Source organism: Branchiostoma belcheri, unplaced genomic scaffold (assembly GCF_001625305.1).
Source record: "Branchiostoma belcheri isolate BF01 breed outbred unplaced genomic scaffold, Haploidv18h27 scaffold36, whole genome shotgun sequence".
In the NCBI taxonomy this organism is placed as follows: domain Eukaryota; kingdom Metazoa; phylum Chordata; class Leptocardii; order Amphioxiformes; family Branchiostomatidae; genus Branchiostoma; species Branchiostoma belcheri.
In genome coordinates, this window is record NW_017803976.1 from 1,484,219 (window position 1) to 1,508,754 (window position 24,536).

The 24,536-nt window shown below is 38.6% G+C and overlaps 2 protein-coding genes across 3 annotated transcripts; one reads left to right on the forward strand and one right to left on the reverse strand.

Annotated features, from left to right (window-relative positions):
- Positions 1-20: 20 nt before the first annotated feature.
- On the forward strand, positions 21-6,780 carry LOC109476040 (uncharacterized protein C19orf60 homolog). The gene is made up of 6 exons (XM_019776865.1): positions 21-126; positions 1,330-1,409; positions 1,779-1,857; positions 3,952-4,077; positions 5,210-5,298; positions 6,689-6,780. The coding sequence occupies exons 1-6, from the start codon at positions 124-126 to the stop codon at positions 6,756-6,758; spliced, it is 447 nt and encodes a 148-aa protein (XP_019632424.1). The 5' UTR covers positions 21-123; the 3' UTR covers positions 6,759-6,780.
- Positions 6,781-8,155: 1,375 nt separating this feature from the next.
- Positions 8,156-24,342, reverse strand: LOC109476030 (histone-binding protein N1/N2-like). Of its 2 annotated transcripts, XM_019776845.1 has the most exons (20): positions 24,176-24,342; positions 21,767-21,877; positions 20,693-20,773; positions 20,141-20,178; positions 19,234-19,305; positions 18,801-18,896; positions 18,171-18,385; positions 17,626-17,718; positions 17,399-17,469; positions 17,094-17,167; positions 16,395-16,485; positions 16,063-16,120; positions 15,392-15,431; positions 14,683-14,730; positions 14,062-14,147; positions 13,352-13,420; positions 11,997-12,047; positions 11,634-11,720; positions 10,170-10,364; positions 8,156-9,758 (listed from the first exon to the last, which is right to left on the reverse strand). In XM_019776845.1, the coding sequence occupies exons 1-20, from the start codon at positions 24,220-24,222 to the stop codon at positions 9,660-9,662; spliced, it is 1,722 nt and encodes a 573-aa protein (XP_019632404.1). In that variant the 5' UTR covers positions 24,223-24,342; the 3' UTR covers positions 8,156-9,659. The 2 variants fall into 2 exon arrangements, with proteins under 2 accessions (XP_019632404.1, XP_019632405.1); XM_019776846.1 differs by lacking the exon at positions 18,801-18,896.
- Between the last annotated feature and the right edge of the window lie 194 nt (positions 24,343-24,536).

Consider the following 24,536-nt stretch of genomic DNA (forward strand, 5'->3'; position numbering starts at 1 on the left):
GATAACTGAGTGAACTATCCCAAGAACTCACTTCCGGGTTTGGGTACATGTGTTCTCTAAATTTTGTTCTCTGTGAATTTGATCTTGTTTTTTTAGCAGAAAAAGGCATCCCAGTCGATAAAAATGGTAAGAAAACTTTCTTGTTGTGTGCAGACTCTTTGAGATACAGAATTGGTAATGCAGCAACGTTATATGAGCTACAAGTCAACCAAATGCAAAAATGCTGTGTAACTCTGCAATGTTTATCCATGGAGCTAGAATTGAACACTTCCATGCATGGTTTATTACCTTCGCCAAGAAGGTTATGTTTTTAGTAGCGTTTGTTTGTCTGTTTGTGAACAGCATAACTCAAGAAGCTTTAATAATAGTATGCATTGTCATGAAACTTGGTAGGTGGGTAGGTCTTGATGAGACCTAGAAATGATTAGATTTTGGGCCCCCTGGCGGCTTTTGTTGGTACTGCAGCAGAACTTCCGGTTTTGATATCTCGCGATCTGGACATGCTAGGGTCACGAATTTTGGTTGGTAATGTGTTGAATTCAGTAAGGTAAGAGTTGAATTCAGTGGCAACACTGCGATTTCCAATAAAGAGATCTTGTATCTTGTAAATAGCTCTTGAGGTAGGGAATAAGTGACATGAGTTTGGGCCCCCTAGCGGCTTGTTCTGGAACTGTAGGAGCATTTGTTGAAAAATTTTTGAAGGATGATAACTCAAGAACCGGTTGACGGATTGTCGTGATTTTCGGTATGTAGGTAGCTGAAGGGATGCTTGACATAATAAAATGAAAATTATGCAAATCAGGAGCTAATTTGCTTAATTAATGAGGAAATTCTATAAATCTGCTTTGTTAGATAATAGGACTATGAAACAATTGTGGCATGTAATTGAGAATTAAAAAAAAACATCTGAGGATATAGATTATGTAAATGAAGACCTAATTTGCATAATTAATGGGAAATTTTTATAATTTCATAGTTGTAACTGCTGGGAATTTCATACTTTCCACATTGAAGGCGAACATAATTTATTCCAATCATGACCTCATTTGCATAATTTATGTTGAAGTGCTATAATAGCTTTTTTGTTAAGATGAGACTGTCATTGGGTGGAGAATATGATCAACTGATATAACCCATGCAAATGAGGCTCTTATTTGCAAAATCAATGATTAAAATTGTACAATTCTTCAACCACAAGGGTTAATATCAATTGGTGAAGGTATGAGATCGTGGAACTCTTGTTATGTACATGTACAGTCTGTATTGATTATTATTTTGATACCCTGCATCAATTCAGCTAATATATAATTTATGAAATGTTCGCCCCAGGGATCAGAGTGTCATCAGTTGATCCGTAAGTTCTATGGACTACAAGAGGAAAGGATTAAAGTTTACCGCAGGTTTGAGGAGTGAGTAAATCTCAATAAAATCTTGGTTATCAATTTGCCAAATTCTTCATGTATTAACTCTTCTGCTGTGATGGAGCTATGCCACATTGCAGCAATTTCTTTATACATGTATATTACACATCAGCAATTTTCCTTAGAACTTTTTGTCATTTCATAAGATTTTCTTATAATCTTTCACATTTTATTTTAGCTTCATGTACAAAATGTATTACGAATAGTTGTAGTAATAGTTGTGAGTATTTATGCAGTTACTTAATACTTTGTAATCTTCATACTAGGCTTGCTTTGCACATACATGTTTGTACCTTTAATACACAGCGTATCTGCCAGAATGACATGTAAATTAAAACATGTTTCTCCCATATACAGGGGTTTTGAGACTTACCTGAACACATCACCTAATTATGACTTTGCACCATATCGGCAGCTTGTACATGATGTCACTCAGGTAAGTTCTGTAGATATGTCATTGGAGTTTTTGAAATCAGTATCAATTTCTACCATTTAAAATGTCTTTGGGATTTACACATACTTAGTACTTATCCTCATATTGTCTAGAGAATATTTCCTAAATTTGATGGCATCTACAAACAATGATTAGGAAAATTAATTAGTAAATCATTGTAATTGAATGAGGTGTATTCAAGTTGGGTTACATTTTACAACAAGAATTCCGAGATTTCATACCTCCATGAAATGTGGGCTTGATATGTAAATGTAAATTTCCTCTTTAATTATGCAAATTACATCTGCATTAACATGATATATGCATCGTGATGTATGTGAACTTTTGATTAACTTACAGATGTCCCAAGTATGACATTCCCATCATTCACCATTAAGAAATCATAGAATTTTTGCATAAATTATGCAAATTAGGTCATCATTTGCATAATTAGTATCTGTTGATGTTCTGCCTGCCATAGGTTACATACATTACATGCATGAAAGTAGTATAATGTAAAACACTGTAATTATAGAATTTCCTCATTAATTATGCAAATAAAGTCCTCATTTGCATAATTTGCATTTAATCATGTACATCTCTCTCTCAGCTACCTACACACCAAAAATTATGAAAATTTGTTGTTCTTATCTTGACTTATTGGCTTTTAAACATTTCGCCAGAAAGTGCCCTGCAGTTCCAGAACAAGCTGCTAGGGGGACCAAACTCACACCACTTATTCCTGACAGAAAAAGCAATCTGTCACCAAAAATTCAAGACCATAGCATGTTCAGGACAAAAGATACAAAAACCGGAAGTTCTGCTGCAGTACCAAGGTCATCCACCAGGAGGCCCATATTTGACCTTGACGTTTGTCTTCCTAAGACTTACCAACATACCAAATATCATCATAATCCATAAAGGCGTTCTGAAGTTATGCTGACCACAAAGTTGAGGAAACACAGACAGACAGACACACAGACACACAGACAGACATACATACATACATACATACATACAGACAGACACGCCAAAAACAATACCTCCATTTTTCATGGAGGTAAAAATGCTAAATTACCTTCGCCAAGAAGGTTATGTTTTCGTAGGCGTTCGTGTGTGTGTGTGTCTGTCTGTCTGTCTGTCTGTAAACACGATAACTTGAGAAGGCTTAAATGGATTGACTTCATATTTAGTAGGTGGGTAGGTCTTGATGAGACCTCGAAATGATTAGATTTTGGGCCCCCTAGTGGCTTCTTATGGTACTGCAGCTGAACTTCCGGTTTTGATATCTCGTGATCTGGATGCGCTGGGGTCACGAAATTTGGATGGTAGGTAGGTCTTGTGCTGGGGAAGAAGTAACATAGGTTTGGGCCCCCTAGCGGCTTGCTCAGGAACTGCAGGGGCATTTCTTTGAAAATATTCATAAGAGGATAACTCAAGAACCGGTGGACGGATCTTCATGATTTTTGGTATGTAGGTAGCTTAAGTGACGCTTGACATAATTATGTGACAATTATGCAAATATGGATGTAATTTGCATAATTAATGAGGAAATTCTATAAATCAGCTGCATTACATTATAGGGTTATTCAAGCTTGTGACATATGTAATTGAGAACAAGAGAAACACAGGCAGATATTGATTATGTAAATTAACACTTAATTTGCATAATTAATGAGAAAATAGTATAATTCCATAATAGTAACTGCCTGGAATTTCATACTTTGGGTATTTGAAAGTTAAGTGAAGGTGAACATCATTAAACATAACTTATTTAAATAAGGTCCTCATTTGCATAATTTATGACGAAATGATAGAATGGCTTTCTTTGTTAAGATAAGGTTGTCTTTTGATGGAGAATATAATCAAGTAAATCAACTGATATAATTCATGCAAATGAGGATCCTATTTGCATAATCAGGAGGAATAATCTTTACTTTGTCATAAAGATTAACATCATTTGGCGAAGGTATGAGATCGTGGGACTCTAGTTGTATGTGTATTCAATAATGATAGGATATGTATATGGTAGTATTTCTGCTTTTAATTTATTGATGTGTTTGTACACTGTATTTACTTTATCTGTTATGTTATTAGGAGTTCCAGAGAATCTCAGGTGATGTCATTGCAATCAGGGATCGGCTCAGAGATGACCATAACCAGGTAGAACTGGTCAAACTACTGGAGAAAATTCAGGAGGAGGAGAAGAAAAAACTTCAGCTAGTAAGATAACTTCCCTCATTAGCTTTGTGAGTTACCCTGTTAATAAATAAAATCAACAAATGGTGTCAGAATGATAGAGGTAACAATGGATCAGTGGGACCCCTATCTATCTTTGGTTGAACTGCAACAATTGGGATCAACCCCTCAATTACAAAGATTAATGGGGGCCCGCAAGCCCTTTTCCGTAGAGCGTAATCGGCCGTTTAAATTCTACGTAGAGCGTAGACGGACCTCTCTATTTTTGCGTAGAGCGTATTTGGCGTTTTAATGCTACATAATGCGTTGTAGCCACTTGGAATTTATCGTAAAGCGTAATCGAGAGGTTTCCGAATTCAACGTAGAACGTCGTCGGGACCCCCCCCCTTGCAGGCCCTCATTAATTCACAGTACATTTTGTTATTCACTGTTGCCATAAGGTTGCAACAACATGGTTTGTTTATACATTGTACTTACATTGTACTTGAGTGTCAAATGTCAACTGTCTCTCTCTCACCTTCCTCCTCTGGGTAGTCCTTCATTGTCAAAGATGAATGTTAGTGTCCGTTCACATAGGTGGTGTGACCTCATGTGGCTTCTGAGTCAACTGTCAGTGTCCTTTAAAAGTACAACAGCGGTACACAGTGGAGCTCTAGGCAGCAAAGTTAGCTGATGTTGTGCGCCACATATCATATAACTATAGAATACAACACAGGGTATTCCGTATCGCCCGAGGTATCAGCCGGACCGCGCGTCGGATTGCCCGACGGCCGAAGGGAGATCCGATCCGCGGGAGGGCTGGGACTGAGGGTGATGCGGAATACATCGTGTTGTATTTTATTTATGTCATACCCACACAAGAAAACACGCCTTTCAATGCGAAATGAGCGAAAATTCGGTGTCCCTAAACCCCAAAAATGCAACATCAATTCCAACGTCCGAATTTTGTATTCGAATTTTCCTAAGCGGCGCACGCGGTTAGGGCGAAATGCGTTTGAATCGTTCTATGGAACATTTGGAAGCCCCGGGCCGTAGGCGTAAAGAAGCCCGGGCAGTACCGCTAGTTATCACATGGGCCGGAACACCAGTATTGAACGTTATCGCGGCCCAGGTATGACATAACATGTAATACCTGCCCTGCTCTTTCCACCTGTAGACAGCAGAGTTCCAGGTAGCCAGACAGGTAGAAATAGACAATGGAGATGTGGACCACTACAAAGAGGAGGTCACACAGGTCAAGAAAAGGTCAGTCTCTTTCTTACAAAATCAGTCTGCTCTTCTGGACACCAGTAACCCCCCCCCCCCAAAAAAAAAAATTGTATGTACATGTACTATGTAGTATGTGCTTCTCCCACCAATTTTGTTTGAATATGCATACACAGCCATACCAACAAGCTCCAGCTATCTTTAAGTTTCTAAATTGCTACATGTATCATTACACATTTTGTATTAACATTTGAAATTATCATCTTGATAACATACTCCCTTCCGACCCACTCAACGCAAATGGCACCACATTATGCACTCTACTTCTTACAGGTAGCCCCTCCCTCCCATACCCTACTAACTGCCGTATCTTTGATATTGTGTTCAACTATATTCATCACACTGGAAGATTTGACTGGAAGATTGGTGCGCCAGCCACTTTCATTTTCATGTTTATGTTATATTTTATGTCATCTATGTTTACATATGTTTTATGAGCAGCAGATTCACATAACCACAACAAGTGCTTCCTATCTAATAAATAAACTAATGCTCAAAAATCCATGTGAATAAAATAAAATAGATATTAAAATACTAGAAAGGCCAATATTTGCTTTGGAGCAAATACAGCGATGGGTTCACCACATTTTACGACATGGCAGGGAAAGAATGAGAAACACAAGGGAAAACAATGATTTACATTGATATAACTATAATATGAAGTAACATACAACTAAAACAACAGTTGGATAGCTATTCCCTACTTTATTGGTTAGGATTTTTAATTGCATAATGCAAACTGTTGATTTTCAAAATAAATAAAAAACGTTCATGCCCCGCATTCCAATGCTGGAGCAGAAAAGCTTGAAATACCTACCAAAACACTTGAATAAAGACATATTGTCAGTATGGAAATGCTCTGTGCAGGTGTTAATCAAGTTAAATCCCAACAGCCAATCAGCAAGAAGTATAGAGGAAAGCTGCATGCCTATTGGTTGATGCCCTGCATTCCATTGTGATGACTCATGGTAAACACGGCACACTAACACAGTAATACATTTGATATAACACAGCCAAAAAACTCAAATAAAACCATTCTAAAAGCCTGTATCACAAAAATTTAAAAAACGCCTAGGGGTATTTGCCCACTGTACCTCCATACCAAATTTCAGGACCTTAGGCCCTAAAATGAAGAAGCTGAATCCATTTAAAAAATGGCAGGAGAAGAAGGAGGAGAAGGAGGAGAAGAAACATCAGAAAAAGCAATATGGGTTCACCACCACTTCGTGGTGTGGTGAACCCATAAAAATAAATTATTATCTTGATGTCTTGATGTTATTCTACTTGTGCAAGATGTGTATCTAGCTTGAGTGCAAGGCAGGTTGTCTTTAAGTTTAAAGTACTACTCATGTCCACTTGTTTTTCCCAGGTTGCAGCAGTCAGTGACCAGAATATGTGAGCATATGGACGACCTGAAATTCGAGTCTGAAGACTTATGATACAGGAAGAGAGATGATGGGGAAAAACTAGCAAAATCTAAGTTTCAAGTTGACTCAGGCCCGTCACCTTGGTACAATGTAGTTTCAAGTGTTGTATCATGTATGTTATGTCTCTCCAATCAGCAAACACGTACATAGCCTCTCACAGGCATTACCGGAGAAATACGACATTACATTGTTGATAGGGCTGCGTACCTTTTCGTAACGTCAGGTACAGGTACAGGTACAGAGGTTTAGGTCCAGGTCCGGACCTGTACCTGTACCTGAAAATTCACGCGCGTCATATGTTCTACTGAAATTCTTCAATAATGACAGAAACATGAAATAATAAAGTGTTGACAATTTGTCCTGTATCTTTCAAAGAACATCATATATAACCATGGATGATATAACTAAGTTTCCTATCTCAGTTCTCACTAGTTCTCAGTCACCCTCTTAGTGACCCACACTTACTGAACCGTGGGACAACTAAGGTAAATCTCTTTATTTTAATGCTGGATGTTCATTTTCCTGGCAGGCCTCCTTAATTGTGTGTAGTGATCAAGTATGAATTTTTGTTCCGGTCCACCGAATTTCGGTTTTTTCAGACCGGACAAAACTATTTTTCCGGTCCATACTGGTCTACCTGGACTGGTACGCAGCCCTAATTGTTGATTATGTTGCACCGTGTCCTGCAGAGTTGTGGAAACAGCCTCTGTCTTTCTTTACTTTGTTCCACTGTCTTCTTCTCTGGAAGCAGCCTAGGCTATTAGGGTTTCTTGACTGTTCTTACTCTTAGGTTAGGCCACACCAATTTAATTTCTTGGTTAACGGATCCGCCTGCTTCATTTTTTTCTGATTTGCAAATAAAAATAAAAATTCAGAATCAACTGCAAAATGCTCATATTTTGCCCAGAACAGTTGAGAACAGTCCTTCATCCTATTTGCTATAGTTATTCCATCTTTCAATGCAATGGTATCATTAAAAGTTCAAAATTCATTGTTTAAATTTTGAACCAGCCTGGTGTGTTGACTTCATGGCTCCTGTAATCATTTTGGGCCATAATAGGATGCCTAGGCCTGTTTTTATTTGTTTTTGCCCGCCTGCTCCATTATTTTTGTAGAAAAATCCGTTAACCAAGAAATTAAATTGGTGTGGCCTAATATACATTTATATTACAGCCACACCTAGCTGCTGTACAAATAACCTGTCATTGTTGCCCTGAAGGTGACAGTCAATGAAATGTTTGATGCAAAAACTCATTGCTTGTTGAATAAAGAAGCATCTCATTGTGTCTTGCCAACCTGGTGAAATTCTTCACAGATCCTCTTTTTACTTGCATCTATACCAGAGTCAAGTAGCTTAACTACATAATATATTTATACACCATTTTTATCTAATAGTGATTTCAGTACCATTACCAAAGTCTTTATTATTTGAAAAAGGAATAAAGTACAACACGTCTGCTTATACATGTATGCTTTAATGTCTCACTTCTCCAAATCAGTCACTTAATATCAAAGACTTTGATGAAACTTGTTCACATTTTGAATGTCTTGACTATGTGTACACTAGCGTATAAATTTCTCTGATGAAATACTCAACACCTTTAACACATATAAAATGTAGAAAAATGACATATCTGGATTTGCAAATTTTGGTCCCTTCCAAATTTCGCGTTCATTTATTTCTTGGAAAAGTAGAAAACCTGTATTCTTAAATGGCTCTGTTGGTCATACAAGTAAGCAGGGACATAAATGTTCAAAAGTTAGAAAGCTGTTATGGAAGATCTGATTCTAGACTGATCACAAGACCTAATAGTACATGTACGATAACATACAACATAGACATCTCTGTCCAAATGTTCATCTCCCAGCAGAGGAATTATAGGTAAGAGTTATTTTGTTGTCATCTTTGTGGCCTTTTCTGCCGTCCTAGACGTGTGCTTTTTCTAATGGTTGACCAGTAGAAGCAGAAAAAGCCGCACAAGATCAACAAAATAACCAAGATCTATCTGTGGAAATTATCCAAATGTGACGGATGTAAGTTCGGAATTCGACAGAATACATTTGTACGTGCAGTCTGAGTCACCTATAATGCAAGTGCACACATTACACGGATAGTGAGTGAGTGAAGGACAGATTGGAACAGCTGTAATAGTGTAAAGACCATTCTAAATCTATAGAAGACGGGGACAGTATATCAGCTAGTACCCCGTCTTTTTTGGCAGCGGAGGCTCTAGATCTTTATCTTATTAGTAGTACAACACATACATTCATGATACACTGTATAAGCAAACAGCTAGTTTTGGAATATAGAAATATAGGATTTTATACAGTATAAACCCACAGTGGAAGTCTGACCAGCACCAGAGTTGGAATACGTGTTCAAGACAGACGGAATTTTATACACAGAACAGCTTGATATCTGTACATGGCCAAGACAGTTACTTCTATCCTGGAACATCTTTTGGTAAGGGGGACAATGTAAGAAAAGAGTACATGGCATGTCCTGAAGAGAGAACTTTGGAAGCAAAACCTGTCTTTTATGAACACATCTTGATCTTTGGAACGCACATGGAAAGACCGACACATTTAAAGAGGTTTGTATGTTTAGTTCACAGTCATATCAACAGAACATTACAAACGCCTGTTGAAATATTTCCTCTACAAGGTTTATCTATGAGTAAGTACTGAAATGCTTCGAAAAGTAGTTTAAATGGATGGTTTAATTCCTGTCAGAAAACTAAAAGCACCTCTTTGTTTATTTAGAACATCTGTGTTTAATGACAACATATTGCCATTTTGTGTCAAGGTGTTCTTGTTTTCTTTCACTCCTTTGCCTTTGCATGTGGTCATGTCCAGAGTAGTAGAACAGGTCATCACCATGGTAACCTAGGATGAGGTCGTCTCCATGGTAACCTATGATGAAGTCATCTCCATGGCAGCAGTCTCAGTGTCCTGGTCTTTCTTGGATTCCTGGTCCTTCTTCAGGTCCTCGACAGTCTTAGGGGTGATCTTCTGCAAAGAGAAATATTTTTAAGATGAAAAAAGTTTCAACTTGCCAGCCATATTTAAAGAAAATAAAAAAAATCCTTGACTATATCATTATATCTCAATACTTAAGCAATAGATTATAATGTAATTCCTGATTTTTTTCACGATACTTTCATGTTCACTGCTTTCACTGTCACTTCTGTCATTACAGTTATCAAATCATCTGTCTGCACTTGCTGCCAACGTTGAGATTAAATTCTGTGAAAATGGACCATTTTCTATTGTGAAGACAAGAAGGAATCCTTCACAAGTCAGTCTCTTTCCTGGAAGGCCCTTATGTTTGTCATGAGAAGGCTATCTAAACAAGAAGTCCTACTCTTCAGTTAGACAGGCACAAATCCATTGAAAACTCCTAGAAAAGATTCCAGAACTCACAGCCTGTTGTTTGTCCTTCTCTGGTGAGGTCTCCGTGCTGCTGGTTCCGGCGGCGCCGTTCGTGGCCGCACCGTTGACGGCTGTTCCGTTGACGGCGGTCCCGTTCACCTCTGCCTTGTCACCGGCGCCGTTCTCCTGTCGGGGCTTCTTGGCATCACTGCTGCTGTCTGCTTTCTCCTCGTCAGATGGCTTCCTCTGTTATACACACAGGGATAAGGTGGGTTTTCTTAGAGTAGGTCTCAGATAATACCATTTCATACACATCGTACGCAGAAGCATGCCGCAAACTTGACTTGCCCACACTTGAAGCCAGACGTCGTACTCTGTCTTACAACTTCGCCAGAAGGATGCTTGACTCTGAGACTTACAGAACTTGGCTCCCACCTTTGCGTGGCGACATAAGTACCAGAGACACTAGATCTAAGCACCTGCTGAACCCTATCAAAACTAGAACAAGTAGATATTACAACAGCCCCATCCCGTACATGACCAGACTTTTGAATGAACACTAATACCTATACAGAACTGTGAACTTGCGAAAATGGTGAATCTTGCCAATGGGTTAATGTAGTTAATGCTAGCCACGTATATTTGTGTAAATGTGTTAACGCAAACTATGACGAAATTAATAGTAAGTCTTCTATATTGTGTTAATGAGTTTCTATATTGTGTTAATGAGTTTCTATATTGTGTTAATGAGTTTCTATATTGAGTTTCAATGAGTACTGTTAGTTTGTAATTTAAGATTTTTTAGCAATTGTACAAGGTATGCAATTCAGCCCGGTGGCTGCAAACTACTTTTAATAAACCATCTATTATTATTATTATTATTATTACTAACTAGCCTCATCCAATGTTTAAGTGGCTAAGACAAGTCGGCGTGAGATCAAGAGGTCAAGGGTTCGACTCCTTGCATTCCGGGCTATTTATTTCATCTTGAAGAAACCTGGGTAGCTCCTACAGCTGCAAGACCTAATTTCCAAGGACGGCCAGGAAACAGTTGTGTCCTTGGGAATGTTTACTTCAACCAGGTGTAAAATGGGTACCCGACTTTGATTGGGAGGTAAGAGGTGGTGGAAGTATCCCTATTTTTAAGGGGGCAAGTATGGGAGCCCAGGTGTACAAATAGGATGGCACCCAGGCTAAGAGAGATGGGCTACGGCTTCCAAATACCGTGTTCTAGACACTGTGGATTAACAACCTACATGTACATGTGTACTGCCCCTATGGCCACAAAAAGGCTATGGGATTACTTTTTTCCATAACTCAGTTCATAAACTTACAATTTACAGAAATGTAACATTTTGCATTACATAACTACAACTGCATCAAAAATGTCCTCAACTTGCTATCGTTGTGTTTGCTCGTCAACTTGCTCAGATGATGTATGTGACAAGGACTTGCTATAGTCTGTTATCTTCAAGTTTGCAGTAAAGGAAATCATCACAAAGAAGTGCCACAAACCTTCTTCCTGACAAGGTGGCTGATGTCTGCTGCAGGTTTGGCCTCGGCAGACGACGATGACCCTTCCCCTGCCTTCTTCACAGCAATCTGAACAAATAAATATCCAAATCAACATTAGGTTCTACATATCTTGAAATCATTTCAAGTTAAACATGCCTGTCAGTTTAAAACACAAACACCACCCCAATAGGCCAATCCCATTGCGCCACCCACCTCCCTGAAAAAAGCATAAAAATGAGAATGTTTGATGGACATGCAGCCACCACTCTTTCATTGGTTCAACTGCTAACTGCCTTGCTATCATTGGTCGAACTGCTAATTAGATTATGATGTCAGGATCAGTCTATTATCATAGTTTCCTACCGTGGATGCAGGTGCAGCTGATGAAGACGAGGATACTCCAGCTCCAATGCCCTGAGGAGGAAAGAGTTAATATCACCTTTGAAATAAACTAGACTCAAGATATCAAAGCCGGAAGTTCTGCTGCAGTACCATAACAAGCCGTTGCAGACTTACAAGAAAAAAATCATTCCCCTTTTTGTTCTGAACCACCTGAAATCTTCAATTGGCAAAAATTTGTGCTGCAAAAGGAAGAAAACATTGGGCATTGTCAAGTGTCTGCCTCTGCAAATTATGTGGTCGCAGTTTTGCCCAGACGTGCCCCACAAACAACATATCTTGCTTCTAAACCCTGGTAGTGCAGTGCTCGCTACAAAATTTTGCAGTACGGATGCCCCATTTCCATCGAATCCGGGCCTGGACCTGAACGTGGGTTTAGGTATGTTAAATGGTTTATTTGCAAATTGACATAAAGCTAAAACTAGAAAGGCCAATATTTGCTTTGGAGCAAATACAGCGATGGGTTCACCACATTTTACGACATGGCAGGGAAAGAATGAGAAACACAAGGGAAAACAATGATTTACATTGATATAACTATAATATGAAGTAACATACAACTAAAACAACAGTTGGATAGCTATTCCCTACTTTATTGGTTAGGATTTTTAATTGCATAATGCAAACTGTTGATTTTCAAAATAAAAAAAAAACGTTCATGCCCCGCATTCCAATGCTGGAGCAGAAAAGCTTGAAATACCTACCAAAACACTTGAATAAAGACATACTGTCAGTATGGAAATGCTCTGTGCAGGTGTTAATCAAGTTAAATCCCAACAGCCAATCAGCAAGAAATGCTCTGTGCAGGTGGAAATGCTCTGTGCAGGTGTTAATCAAGTTAAATCCCAACAGCCAATCAGCAAGAAGTATAGAGGAAAGCTGCATGCCTATTGGTTGATGCCCTGCATTCCATTGTGATGACTCATGCCCAGACGTGGTAAACACGGCACACTAACACAGTAATACATTTGCTATAACACAGCCAAAAAACTCAAATAAAACCATTCTAAAAGCCTGTATCACAAAAATTTAAAAACGCCTAGGGGTATTTGCCCACTGTACCTCCATACCAAATTTCAGGACCTTAGGCCCTAAAATGAAGAAGATGAATCCATTTAAAAAATGGCAGGAGAAGAAGAAGAAGAAGAAGGAGAAGGAGAAGAAACATCAGAAAAAGCAATATGGGTTCACCACCACTTCGTGGTGTGGTGAACCCATAACAACATTGCAGCCTAATAATACAAAGAATTGTACAAAAGGCTGAATTACGTAGTTTTAGGGAACACGGCACTAATCAACATAGTCCATCTATACCGTACCAGTTCTGAGGCCATGATGGCACGGGCCTCCTCCTCCGCTCCCTTCTTCATCTCCTCAGCATCTTCCATCTGTTCAAGGAAATAAAAAAACATTCCGAAAAAAACTTCAGCCTAAGATTTGATCTTGATGCAGCCTATGAAACATGTATACCCCGTAGTCCCTTTTATGGTATAGTAACTCAAGTAAGACAGCATTCTATAAGACTACTAAGGCCATGTTGATTTGATTATATGGATGACATCCGCGCGCGCGCATGAATTTTCGGCCGTTTCCAAAAAAAAAAAGTTTCCAACCACACTGTAAATTGTACAAAATACATGTACAATTGAGCAAATATATACCGAAAGTTGCAAAAAAAATATTTGAAAACGATTCCAACGTCGTAGAATGCCAAAATCAAACAAAAAACTAAAATGCAAAGAAATGAATTTAAAGAGTAGATTATTCGCCATACCATACTCTGTGTCATTTGTTCGACCTTCATAACAACGTAGATTTCATGAAAGCATCTTTTTTTTTTGCAAAACTTTTTTTTTATTCGCGCGCTCGCATCAGTTTTGGGGTTCCCAGAGGATGTCATCCATATAATCAAATCAACATAGCCAAACTAATTAGGTTATTCAAGTACATATACAATGTACACATGAATTAAGAGCTACATGTATACAATAGGATGTGTGTTGAGAAATTGAAGCCCTCTGATTCCCACCTTGGAGCTGATCTCAGGCAGCAGAGCATTCAGTTCTTCTACCTCCTTCCTATGGACCATGATGGGGTCATCTGAGGACACAGGCTCTGCAAAAACAATACCAATTTTGCTACAAATTCTTCCTTATTTTTATCTATATTTTATCTATTTCTTATCTATTTATTTATTCAAAATTGCAACATGACAATACAAAGTGTGCACTAGGCAGCAAGTATGCTGATAGCGTACACACCTAACACATACATCACATATGACATAGAAAAACAACAATAAATAGTTAGAGCAAGATATATACACAAATAACAATTTTCATATAAATTACACCTATAATTAAAATCAATTATTTTATAACTATACAGCAAAATGAATGTTAAGTGAGGCTCAGCTGGAAGAGGCACAGAATCTTTTGATTGGGCAATGAATGTGTGGAGTGCATGTGTGAGTTTTGTATTTATATCAAAGTTATCAAAGTTATGACCTATATTCTTCCTTAGGTTCTCAGATTTTTCCAGAATATCTTCTCATGGATAATATTCAAGTTATTGGTACAAAAAAGTATGTACACATCACATGTAATGTTAAAGTAATGGTGCAAAGTACACAAATCTGAAGCTTAAGTACCTTTTCCTTTTCCAGTCTCCAGCTCTTCAATCTTGCCTTGCAACATGCCTGAGAATAAAACAAGATCCTTAGTTAAAGAGTTTGACTTGTTCCAACACAAGAAGGAGAACTCACCATAAATTTTCGGCTGATCCCGTCAACCTTCGTCAGATTTGTGATGCAGTCGCTGACTTTCCGGAAGTCGGAAAAGTGATGACGTCAGGAGTGCATCAAAAGTGGCGGGAAGACGGTATCTCCCACCATCACAGTTCAGAGAGGGTTGGTGGGCCCTGATGTAAACTGCCTCCTTCACACCTCTCACAAAGTAATCCTGCTCCGTATCTAGAATGCGCACCTTGTCCAATGTAACTGTATGTCCGGGGGACTCGATGTGTATGTGTTGCGACACTTCCGATGTGTTTGAACAAATCTGACGAAGGTTGACGGGATCAGCCGAAAATTTATGGTGAGTTTCCTTCTTGTGTTGGAACAAGTCAAACTCTTTAACTATGGATTCTACCAACACAGATGAGCTTTCAAAGTTTCATTCGAAAACAAGATCCTATTATATATCACCCACTAGCATGCATCCTTCTGAAATATCCAGTTAAAAACCTTGGACATTAACTCAGAAAAACATTGTAATGCTACACATTTTGGCCTGTAAGTCCTAACAATTTCAGAAAATTAACGTCATGCTTGCAGTAGTCCATAAGTTGTTGTAACTTACCTATTCTGGATTTGATAACATTGTGGGAGTTGCGGTAGTACTGAAAAAACAAAATACACTTCACGTTACAATGTGCAAATGTATCCATGTGCCATTACACAACTTTACCTCACATCAATAAGCTAGTATGTATTTCTCATCTTATAAGCTAGTATAAGATGAGAAAAAACTAGTAAAAACTAGAGAAGTGACATTTTCATAGCAAATGCATAATGTTTACCTTCGGACATGGTCTGCTCTGTTAATTCTTACTCAACACATTCACATACATGTACTACTAGTATATGGTGACAGGAGCAGAGCAGACCATGAAATTGCAACATTATGTAACTCAACACCAGTCACCATGGTGACAGATGTCAACAAATCATGTCATTGGTCAGGTCAGAGGTCACTGTTTGGAGAAGAAGAAGAAACTGAGCAAAAGCAATATGTTTTCCTTCGGTAAACATAAAAAGCCATGTTTGCTTTGGCATGCTGGTTAAATTCAATGGTATCGATTTTAAACTCATAACTACACTTAACTTGGTTGGGCACAGGGCTAACAACACTTTTCTGTATACATCCCCAAAATGCTCTAGAACCAGCAAGAAAATGCGTGCTCCCAGGCTGGAGAATAACAATATCACCACTAACTGTTAGCATCATGGTTGTGGACTGGACTTGCTTACCTCGATGGACTTGTCATAGTCCTTGCTCAAACTGTAGGCCAGGCCCAGTTGGTAGTGACTGCATCACAAGTCAAGGTCCAAACAACAAAAAAACTTTCCTGCTTAATACAATTGCTACACTTCACAAGACAAAAACACACTGCTAGCAAACTAAGAAAAGTACAAACCTTTGGAAAGAATATCTAGTTTTTTTCTTTCATCTAATATTGTTTGTCCGATGATTCTAGATGCCCAACAGTAGATTAAAATGGTACTACAGGCTTTGAGAGAATTGTTTCTATTATGTTTCAAAATTATGTCTAATATTGCCTGAGAAAATGACCCAAGGATACGACTCAGCGAGCAGCCTGTCTTCAGCGTCCAGCAGTTCCTGTTGGATCTTCAGACACGACATGAAGTCCTCAGCAGCCTGGTCGTACTTCTCTGGAACAGGTGATAAACAAAAACACATCCACCATCGTCTTGTACAGTCTTTTGCTTATGCACTTCCTGGAGAACTTCAGATAGCTTAATCCAAAGTGGAGTCGTGTGGTGTAAATGATAGCATGTTCGGCAGAGGATGAAGAGGTACCGGGTTTGAATCCTACCCATGTCACTGATCTTGTGCCCTTGGGACTTTCCTCATTTCACTCAGGATGAAATGAGTACCTAGCTTCGGTTAGGGACATCCCTTGGATAGGACATTAAATAGAGGTCCCGTATTGGTAACAGCCACACCCAACACAAATTAAAGGACCCACTGCACTTATCGAAAAGAGTAGGGGACCTTCCCGGTGTAAGTGGTTCAAACCTTAACAGTCCGGTCTTACGCAGCTTGTACTTACATGTACAAAACTGGTGTGTTACGCCTAAAAGCAGTTAACCGGTATGCTAAACAAACAAAAAAACTTGTGGGTTGGAAAATGCTTAGAACTTTTTTCTTATGAATAGAATTTTGCAGCACTGTAGATCTACATCAAACAGTTAGGTAGCAGAAAGAGTTGGAGATACATTTTGTACATAATTAGCTGTTTATAATTATCAAAACTCACCTGTCTCCAGTCCAATCTCTCCAAGGTGCAGGTAGATCTGGGCCAGCTTTAACCTGTCTTCCTTGGCTTCCTTCCTGTAGGTAAAAAACAAAGGCAGACAGAACTATTAAAGCATTACATATACATGTAGATAGTATTCAAAACAATAAATAAAAAATATGTTCCAGCTGAATCCAGCATAATACACATATGCATATAGAAAAAATGAAAATCTTTTACTGTATCAACTGTAAGACTGTTGCCTTCATTCAAATATGTTCAAAACAAAATTTGTGATTGTTTTCCATATAAATAGTTGAACTGACTTGCTGTAGATGTTCCTGGCCAGTTCCAGGACTTCCCAGGCAAGCTGGAGGTTACTGACATCCTCTGAAGCCTGGAGGTAGAAACAAAGTATATGAACAACGACCACATGCAGTTTCTCTTCACAATGTTTTGTCCTTATTTCTAGTTCTGATCACTACAGAAGACAGCATTACATCAGCAGAGAGTATTAGCAATTCTTCACACAAGTGTAAGAGATAAACTAGACCTCAGATTCTTTCTCTGACTCCTTCTCCGAGTCCTTTTCTTCAACTCCCTCTGATTGGTCCTCTCCTGTTTCCATTTCTTCATCCTGGCTGACCTGTGTAGAAAAGTCAATATTATATTATCAAATGTAAATAAGGCCTAGAAAAAAAAAGTTGTGTTTCCTGTTTCAGTCCTGAAAAAATTATGGTTGGTACGTAGGGATTATCTTTTTTCCTTCCTTTTTTTTATCGGACTTTGGCCATCGTCCTTGCATGAGGACTTATATTTTTCAATGTCAATGTTGGAAAACAAATTGTACAACGTTTTATCACTGATCAGCTCCACTGATGTGTCAGATCATGGAGCTAGAAAGGTTGATCAGCACGAAAACTTCATGTCCCTTGCAGCGGTCCACCCTAAAAATTGCTAAGGTCGGCAGTCTTTTCTAGGCTCTGTTGGGAACAGGAAACAACATTTTTTTCCTAGGCCTAAACATATAGAACCATATCTGCTATCACAGGAGCAGTTTCTCTAGTCAGGTTCAACAAAGAAGCCTTTCATTCTTACCTCCTCTTCTGACTTCCCAGTGTCCTCTGCATCTTCCTTTTCAGCATCTGCTTCGTCTTTCTTTTCTTCTTTCTCATCAGCCTTTGTGTCAGGTTCTTTATCTTTCTTCCCATCATCCTTTGTTTCTGCATCAGCATCTCCCTTCCCATCATCCTTTGCCTTGGTGTCATCACTTTCCTCCTTTTTGTCTGTATCTGCCTCTTGTTCAGGTGTATCTTAAAAAACAAAGTGAGTTTACTACTTTGTACACATGGAATAAAGAAAGGGGCTTATACCAGATTAGGTGATTTGAGTACCATCTATACATCTCCAGATAGTTTTTGAGGCAAAGCAGCAATGGTAAAGTAGCCCCCAGTTACTACTGTACATACAATTCTTTGACGTTGCTGAAAATTTGGCTACTTGGACAGAAGCTTGGGTAATCGCCCTTGTTTCATGTTTCAATACTGGAAGAGTCACCTGTAGTAATGCCTTGTGATGTGGCAAAGCTGGAAGTAGACATGTACTTATGCAAGGGTAGACATGGACATGTTACAGGTAGAACCGTCTTGATCATCAAGCCACAGGTAGTTATTTGGTGTGCATTTGACAGACAGTGCAGCGTTAGCGACACTCATTGCAGGGACAAACCTTTCTCCCCTTTCTTTTCCTTGGCGGCCTCAGCGGCCTCTATAACTGCCTCAAAGGCTTCTCCCACCTCTTTTGACACTTTCTCCCTCTCCTCTCCTACAGGACCATGCAAATTACACACAATCATACTCATTTGCAAACTTTCATGCAAGTTTTGGGGAAAGAATTAGAGGAAATCATTTCCATGTAGAGAAAAAGCATTTATATTCAAATATATTTCTTGTCCTGTGAGTGCTGTAAGCACCCTTACAATTACATACCCACATATCCAACACCCTACTCCTTTATTTTTTATATTAAGTAATATACTGAAATTAATACTTAGGGAATGACATTATCTTGGAACTTTTAACATGCAATACCTGACCATAACTGTCGTATTAAGTATTTCTCTTAACAAGTTGCAGCTGAAATACAAGTGGAGCGACTTTACCTTTGACTTCATCAGGGTTGCCAACTGTGCTGTCTTCCCCCTCCTCAGCTTCAGAGTCAGACTCCTCTGGTACTGTGTGAAGAAGAAGGAACTATTATGAAACAAATTTGAAGTGCAATTTCCAACACAAGAAATGGACCTATACCATTATTACGTCACAGTTTGTTTACCTGTTCTAAAGAACATTCTAGAACGATCAGTTAAAGAATAAAGATCATTTCAAAGTTTTCAAAGTCAGGTATGTTTGATTTTTGCTGGGTCTAGTTGTGTTGACACAGCATTACATGCCGCATGGGTGATTTAGTTGTGACATTAGACGAAAGTAGTACTGTATTAAAAGCCTTATATTAGGCTAACGCTACACAAACACACACCGCGCTACGCACCCCTGTACAATATAAACGTCGATTGACCGGCATTCATTGCGGTAAACAAACTGTGACGTAATAATGGTACAGGTCCATTGGAGTCTGTGGCGCCCCCTGTCTTTTTTGCAGAGGCCATCTACATCCAGGCATTACATCCATCCCTCAATAGAGACGGGGGGCGCCACAGACTTTCTGCAACATGTGTTATCTGGTGTGATGGCCCAGAAGCAGTGGATTGCTCATTCCTTGCAAAGACTGGAGTTGTACAGTTGAAAATTTGGGTAAGTCCAATTTCATGTGTTCAAAATTGCAGTTCAAACTTGTTTCATAATGACTTCTGCCAACACTCTTTCTGTCATTTACTTTAAGTTTAACAATATTTTTGAGAAAGTAAATGTTATGTCATTTGGCAAGAGAGTAAATGAACAGAACATTGCCTGAATGTAAGCTAACCATCTCATTTCAAATATCAAACTGTGAAGGTAAACAAAACAATATATATCTGAGAAGGGTGAAGACAGATACAAATAAATACCCACCTCCTTGTAAGGCATTACCAAGGACACCAGTCTCCATCCTGGGAATCAAATATGATTATTTATCACGAGATATGGTAATTGACAAAAATAAAAAAATATCTTAACTCCATATCAGTTCAATTTAAAGAGATTTTTCCAAAAAAGATTGACTAGGCCACGCCAATTTAATTTCTTGGTTAACGGATTCGCCCGCTTTCATTTTTTTCTGATTACGCAAATAAAAATAAAAATTCAGAGTCAACTGACAAATGCTCATATTCTGCCCTGAACAGTTGAAAACAGTCCTTTTCTTCCTATTTGTTACAGTTATTCCATCTTTAAATGCAATGGTATCATTAAAACGTTCAAAATTCATTGTTTAAATTTTGAACCAGCCTGGTGTGTTGACTTTATGGCTCCTATCGTACCATTTTTGGGCCATAATAGGATGCCTAGGCCTGTTTTTATTTTATTTTTTCGCCGGCCCGCTTCATTATTTTTCTAGAAAAATTCGTTAACCAAGAAATTAAATTGGTGTGGCCCTGTCTTCAAATAAAAGAAAGTTGGACTAACCTAGCCAGTTCTATCAAGGACCTCCCATACAGATAGTACGCCTCACCAACCTCATCTGCTGTCTCTCCGTATTTGGCAGCCCTATGAATGATGATCATGATCACATTATAGAGGTAGAAACATTCAAGATGCCAACTAATGACAATGCCTGGTGTGGAAAATTGTTACCAGTTCACAATATCTAGGTATCACAAGAGGCAAATGGCAAACGCATCAATCTAAATATCATCCAGTGCAGTTTTTAGTTTGGAAACCCAATTTTTCAAAGTCAATATTCAAGTCACTTATCTACATGCCAAGTTAAAACCACTTTATCCCAATGTATATTGACCCTCATGGAGCAAAAATATCCAAAATTCTAACGGAAAATAGTTACTGGAAGGGCCCTGGGCTGATTTTTAGGGTACCACCCATAAAATAAAGAACTCATGTTGGGGCTTGTTTCTGCAGTTTTCAATAACCAGAGTATGAAATACTGACTCAAATGTGCTAATGTGAAGCAGTATGTGTCAATATCATAAAGATTGCCTTATTCCAAATATTTCCAGTTTTGCTGATCTGAAATCGCATTGGATGCCTTTAAAGGCATTGATTAAGAGGCAAACACATCAATGAGTTACACAGATCAAATTTTATTTCAGAGCTACATGTTCTAAAAAGTCGAATACATGCATCAAGTTTTCTGACCAACTTGTTTTTAAGAAAATGCTCTAAACCGAACGAGAAGAACTCTAAAAGGATGAGAAACAGTCATGCCTTCAAATATCAGAGTTACATGTATCAACCAAGAATTGAGGTGTTCAAAAACTCGTATTTCCCCAGAACTATCGTAGAGTGGAACTCATTGCCACCAAGCACAGTAGGGGCATCATCACAAGAAAGCTTTAAACAACTCCTGCAATTAAATGTGCAAAGATTGAGTGTAACAAGTTGTTCGGTGTGATATAGCTAGCTGCCGCCGCGCCGCGTGCCTGCAAACCTGGTGTGTTACGCCGAAGGGCGGTTATACCAGCTATACAGATAAAGATACAAACCCAGCACCACAAGTTAAGAATTAAAGATGCACACACTCACAAGATGCCGCAGCACTCCTGGAAACAGTTGACGGCATTTGGAATCTCTCCCATTACCAGATGGCGCCGACCTTGGCCAATCAGATCTTTCGCTTCACTATCAAGGTCCTTGCTAAAATGAAAAAGGAAGAGGTAAGTTAGTAGACAATGGTTAAATGTACAGAGTCTAGACACCAGTTTCATAGTTACATTTCAGTCCATACCATGGTATGGATGAAATATATTGTGTTCCCTCATGTTTCTCCTTCTCCTCCTTCTCCTCCTGCCAAACACTCAAAGGGATTCAACTCCGCCATCATTCAGCCAAATGACCTGATATTTGGCATGGAGGTAGAGTGGGCCAATACCCCCGGACGTTTTTTTCATTTTTTTGAAACATGCCTTTGAAAAATTTTTATGAAGGTTTTTTGGGGGCATTTTTCGACAAAAAATGGATTTTTGGATCCTGAGCCCTGGTATTATTACAACCAAATGATATGACATTCGGTATAAGGGTACCTTGAACGTGTGTCTACAGAATAGCAGTCGTGTATTTGGCATACACCACTTCCAAACGACTCATTTGGGGGACTTTAATGGCTATTTTCAGCAAAAAAAGGGCCAAAAGTGCTGTACCCGTTCCATGTTCTATCTAAAGAATGGCCGGTTCCATCCATGGAACAGTGTTCCATTGCGGGTTACCTGAGGTCACATTGCACCTAAGTGGTGAGTAATGACCCACACATTCAATTTTATGTGCCTAAGACCTTCAAAATGTATCAAATCTCATCATTGTTAGTTTTTTAATACCTGTAATAAGATTAGTAAAGCTTTCGAGATTCAAAGTACTTGTTGTTGCATCTTTGTTCTCATATAGCTACTATTTAATTAATTCATTTGAGAACCTTTGCCAGTTTTGCACTGGGGTAAGTTTGGAATAGTCCACTTTTGCGTGGGAGGGAGATGGACTGAAATATGCTGTATTTGCTCCCAAGCAAATGTCGGCCTTTCTAGTTTGGGAAAAACTTTCTTTGAAGAAAGCTCGAAATGAAATTGAAACGATGGAAGTTGGTATTTCAATGCAACTGCATAATTTGGTTGCTAGCAAAACAGGATTGGCATCATGTATGCTGCAGAAATTAATGTCAAGCAAATATGGAGCAATGTCTTAATGATGGGAAAAAATTATCCCCCCAAAGGCCTCCAAAATGGTACAGTCCCAAGGTCATTGCCCGACATTGACTCAGAGTGAGGCTTTCTTGCAACTGTCCAAACAACTGGGTCAAGAAAACAGTCCTGAAAGGGGTTCTGATTCAATTTGTAAATAGCTGCTATTAAACCAATAATAATATATAAGATAAGATATATAAGATAAGCATTTGGTTCAGTCATTGGATAAAACTAATAATTGATATATCTTTGTCTTGTCCAAAAACTGGGCAAAACACAAGGTCCTCCACCAAAGCTGGCACCAGCCACGAAAACAAATCTTTGCATACCAGGGTGGCAATGGTATCTGTCTCTATCATTAGTAGTTCAATGAGAACATTCTAAACGCTGTATTATCATAGTTGTTTGATGGTTTGATGTACATTTTCAGTCAGACAGTAAAACATAATAAAATGGTGCAAAGAGACCCAGGCAAAACCATTTGATTTTTGTCCATGAGCAAGAAATATCCAATTTAATCATGAAACTTGAATTGTTAGGCTGTTACTGTTATTTAAAAACTGATTTTATCTGATGTGCAATGATGTCGATTGATAAGAATAAAATTGATAAAACTTTGCTACACAATTACCACATTGTAACAAATAGGCCTAATGAAATGTAGAAAGAAATGTAGCCTAATATCATTGGAGAAAACTACAAATTAACACGTAGCAAATACCCCCAACCTGTTTCACACCAACGGCATCTAAATTATCTAATTCATAATCATAATCTATCACAACATATATAAGCATTAATCACGCCATAATATAGTGTATTCATAAATCGTATTTTTTTGCACTTTTTATTGGAAATAATGCTTACTTTACAAGCACACCTGTTAAAACGGGGCATGTTGAAAAATTTACAGGTGGGGCGCGAGAACTTCATATGCATGAAGCTAATAATATTCACATGCATGACCCCCTGCGCCGCATGGCGCTAAAATCACATACCCACTTGTCAAATACGCCTAATTTCTTCCTAAACTCCACAAAACAGGGCAAAAGTACAGAGCAGAGTTACAAGCTGGTATTATAGGCGAACATACGAGGAGAAAGATGTAGATACAGTGTGAAGTATTTCACGAATATTCTTCACATTGGCGCGCTCCGAATTTGAAGGTAATGCACTTCAGGACAAAAACAGACGAGATTGTAGCCACTTTAGCTTCGAGAAATAGGCGACAAAATAACTCCAAGAGGAAAGTAGCCGGTACCTTGGGCTGCCTGACGAAGTACTTGGTGCTGCTACGTCCGTTGCCATGTTGTAAGATTTGCTGGTACGTGTGAATTAGAGGATTTTGGTCAGAACTTTCCTGCGACTGAGGCTTCCACTGCACAACACCTCGCGGCTTTCGCGCCTTTTATTCCGCGCTGATGACATCACAAGAAGAGTCGACTTTAACAATCTTATAGGGGTGCAGTTATTCTTTGAATGGTAAAAATGATACTATTTTTCATCTATGTGCCTTTTACACCGTTATTTTGCATTTACATAGTAATTTTTGTATTTGTTTAACTTTTATAGATGAATTATTTACCATTATGCCCATGATAATCCAGGAAAAATCTTATAAT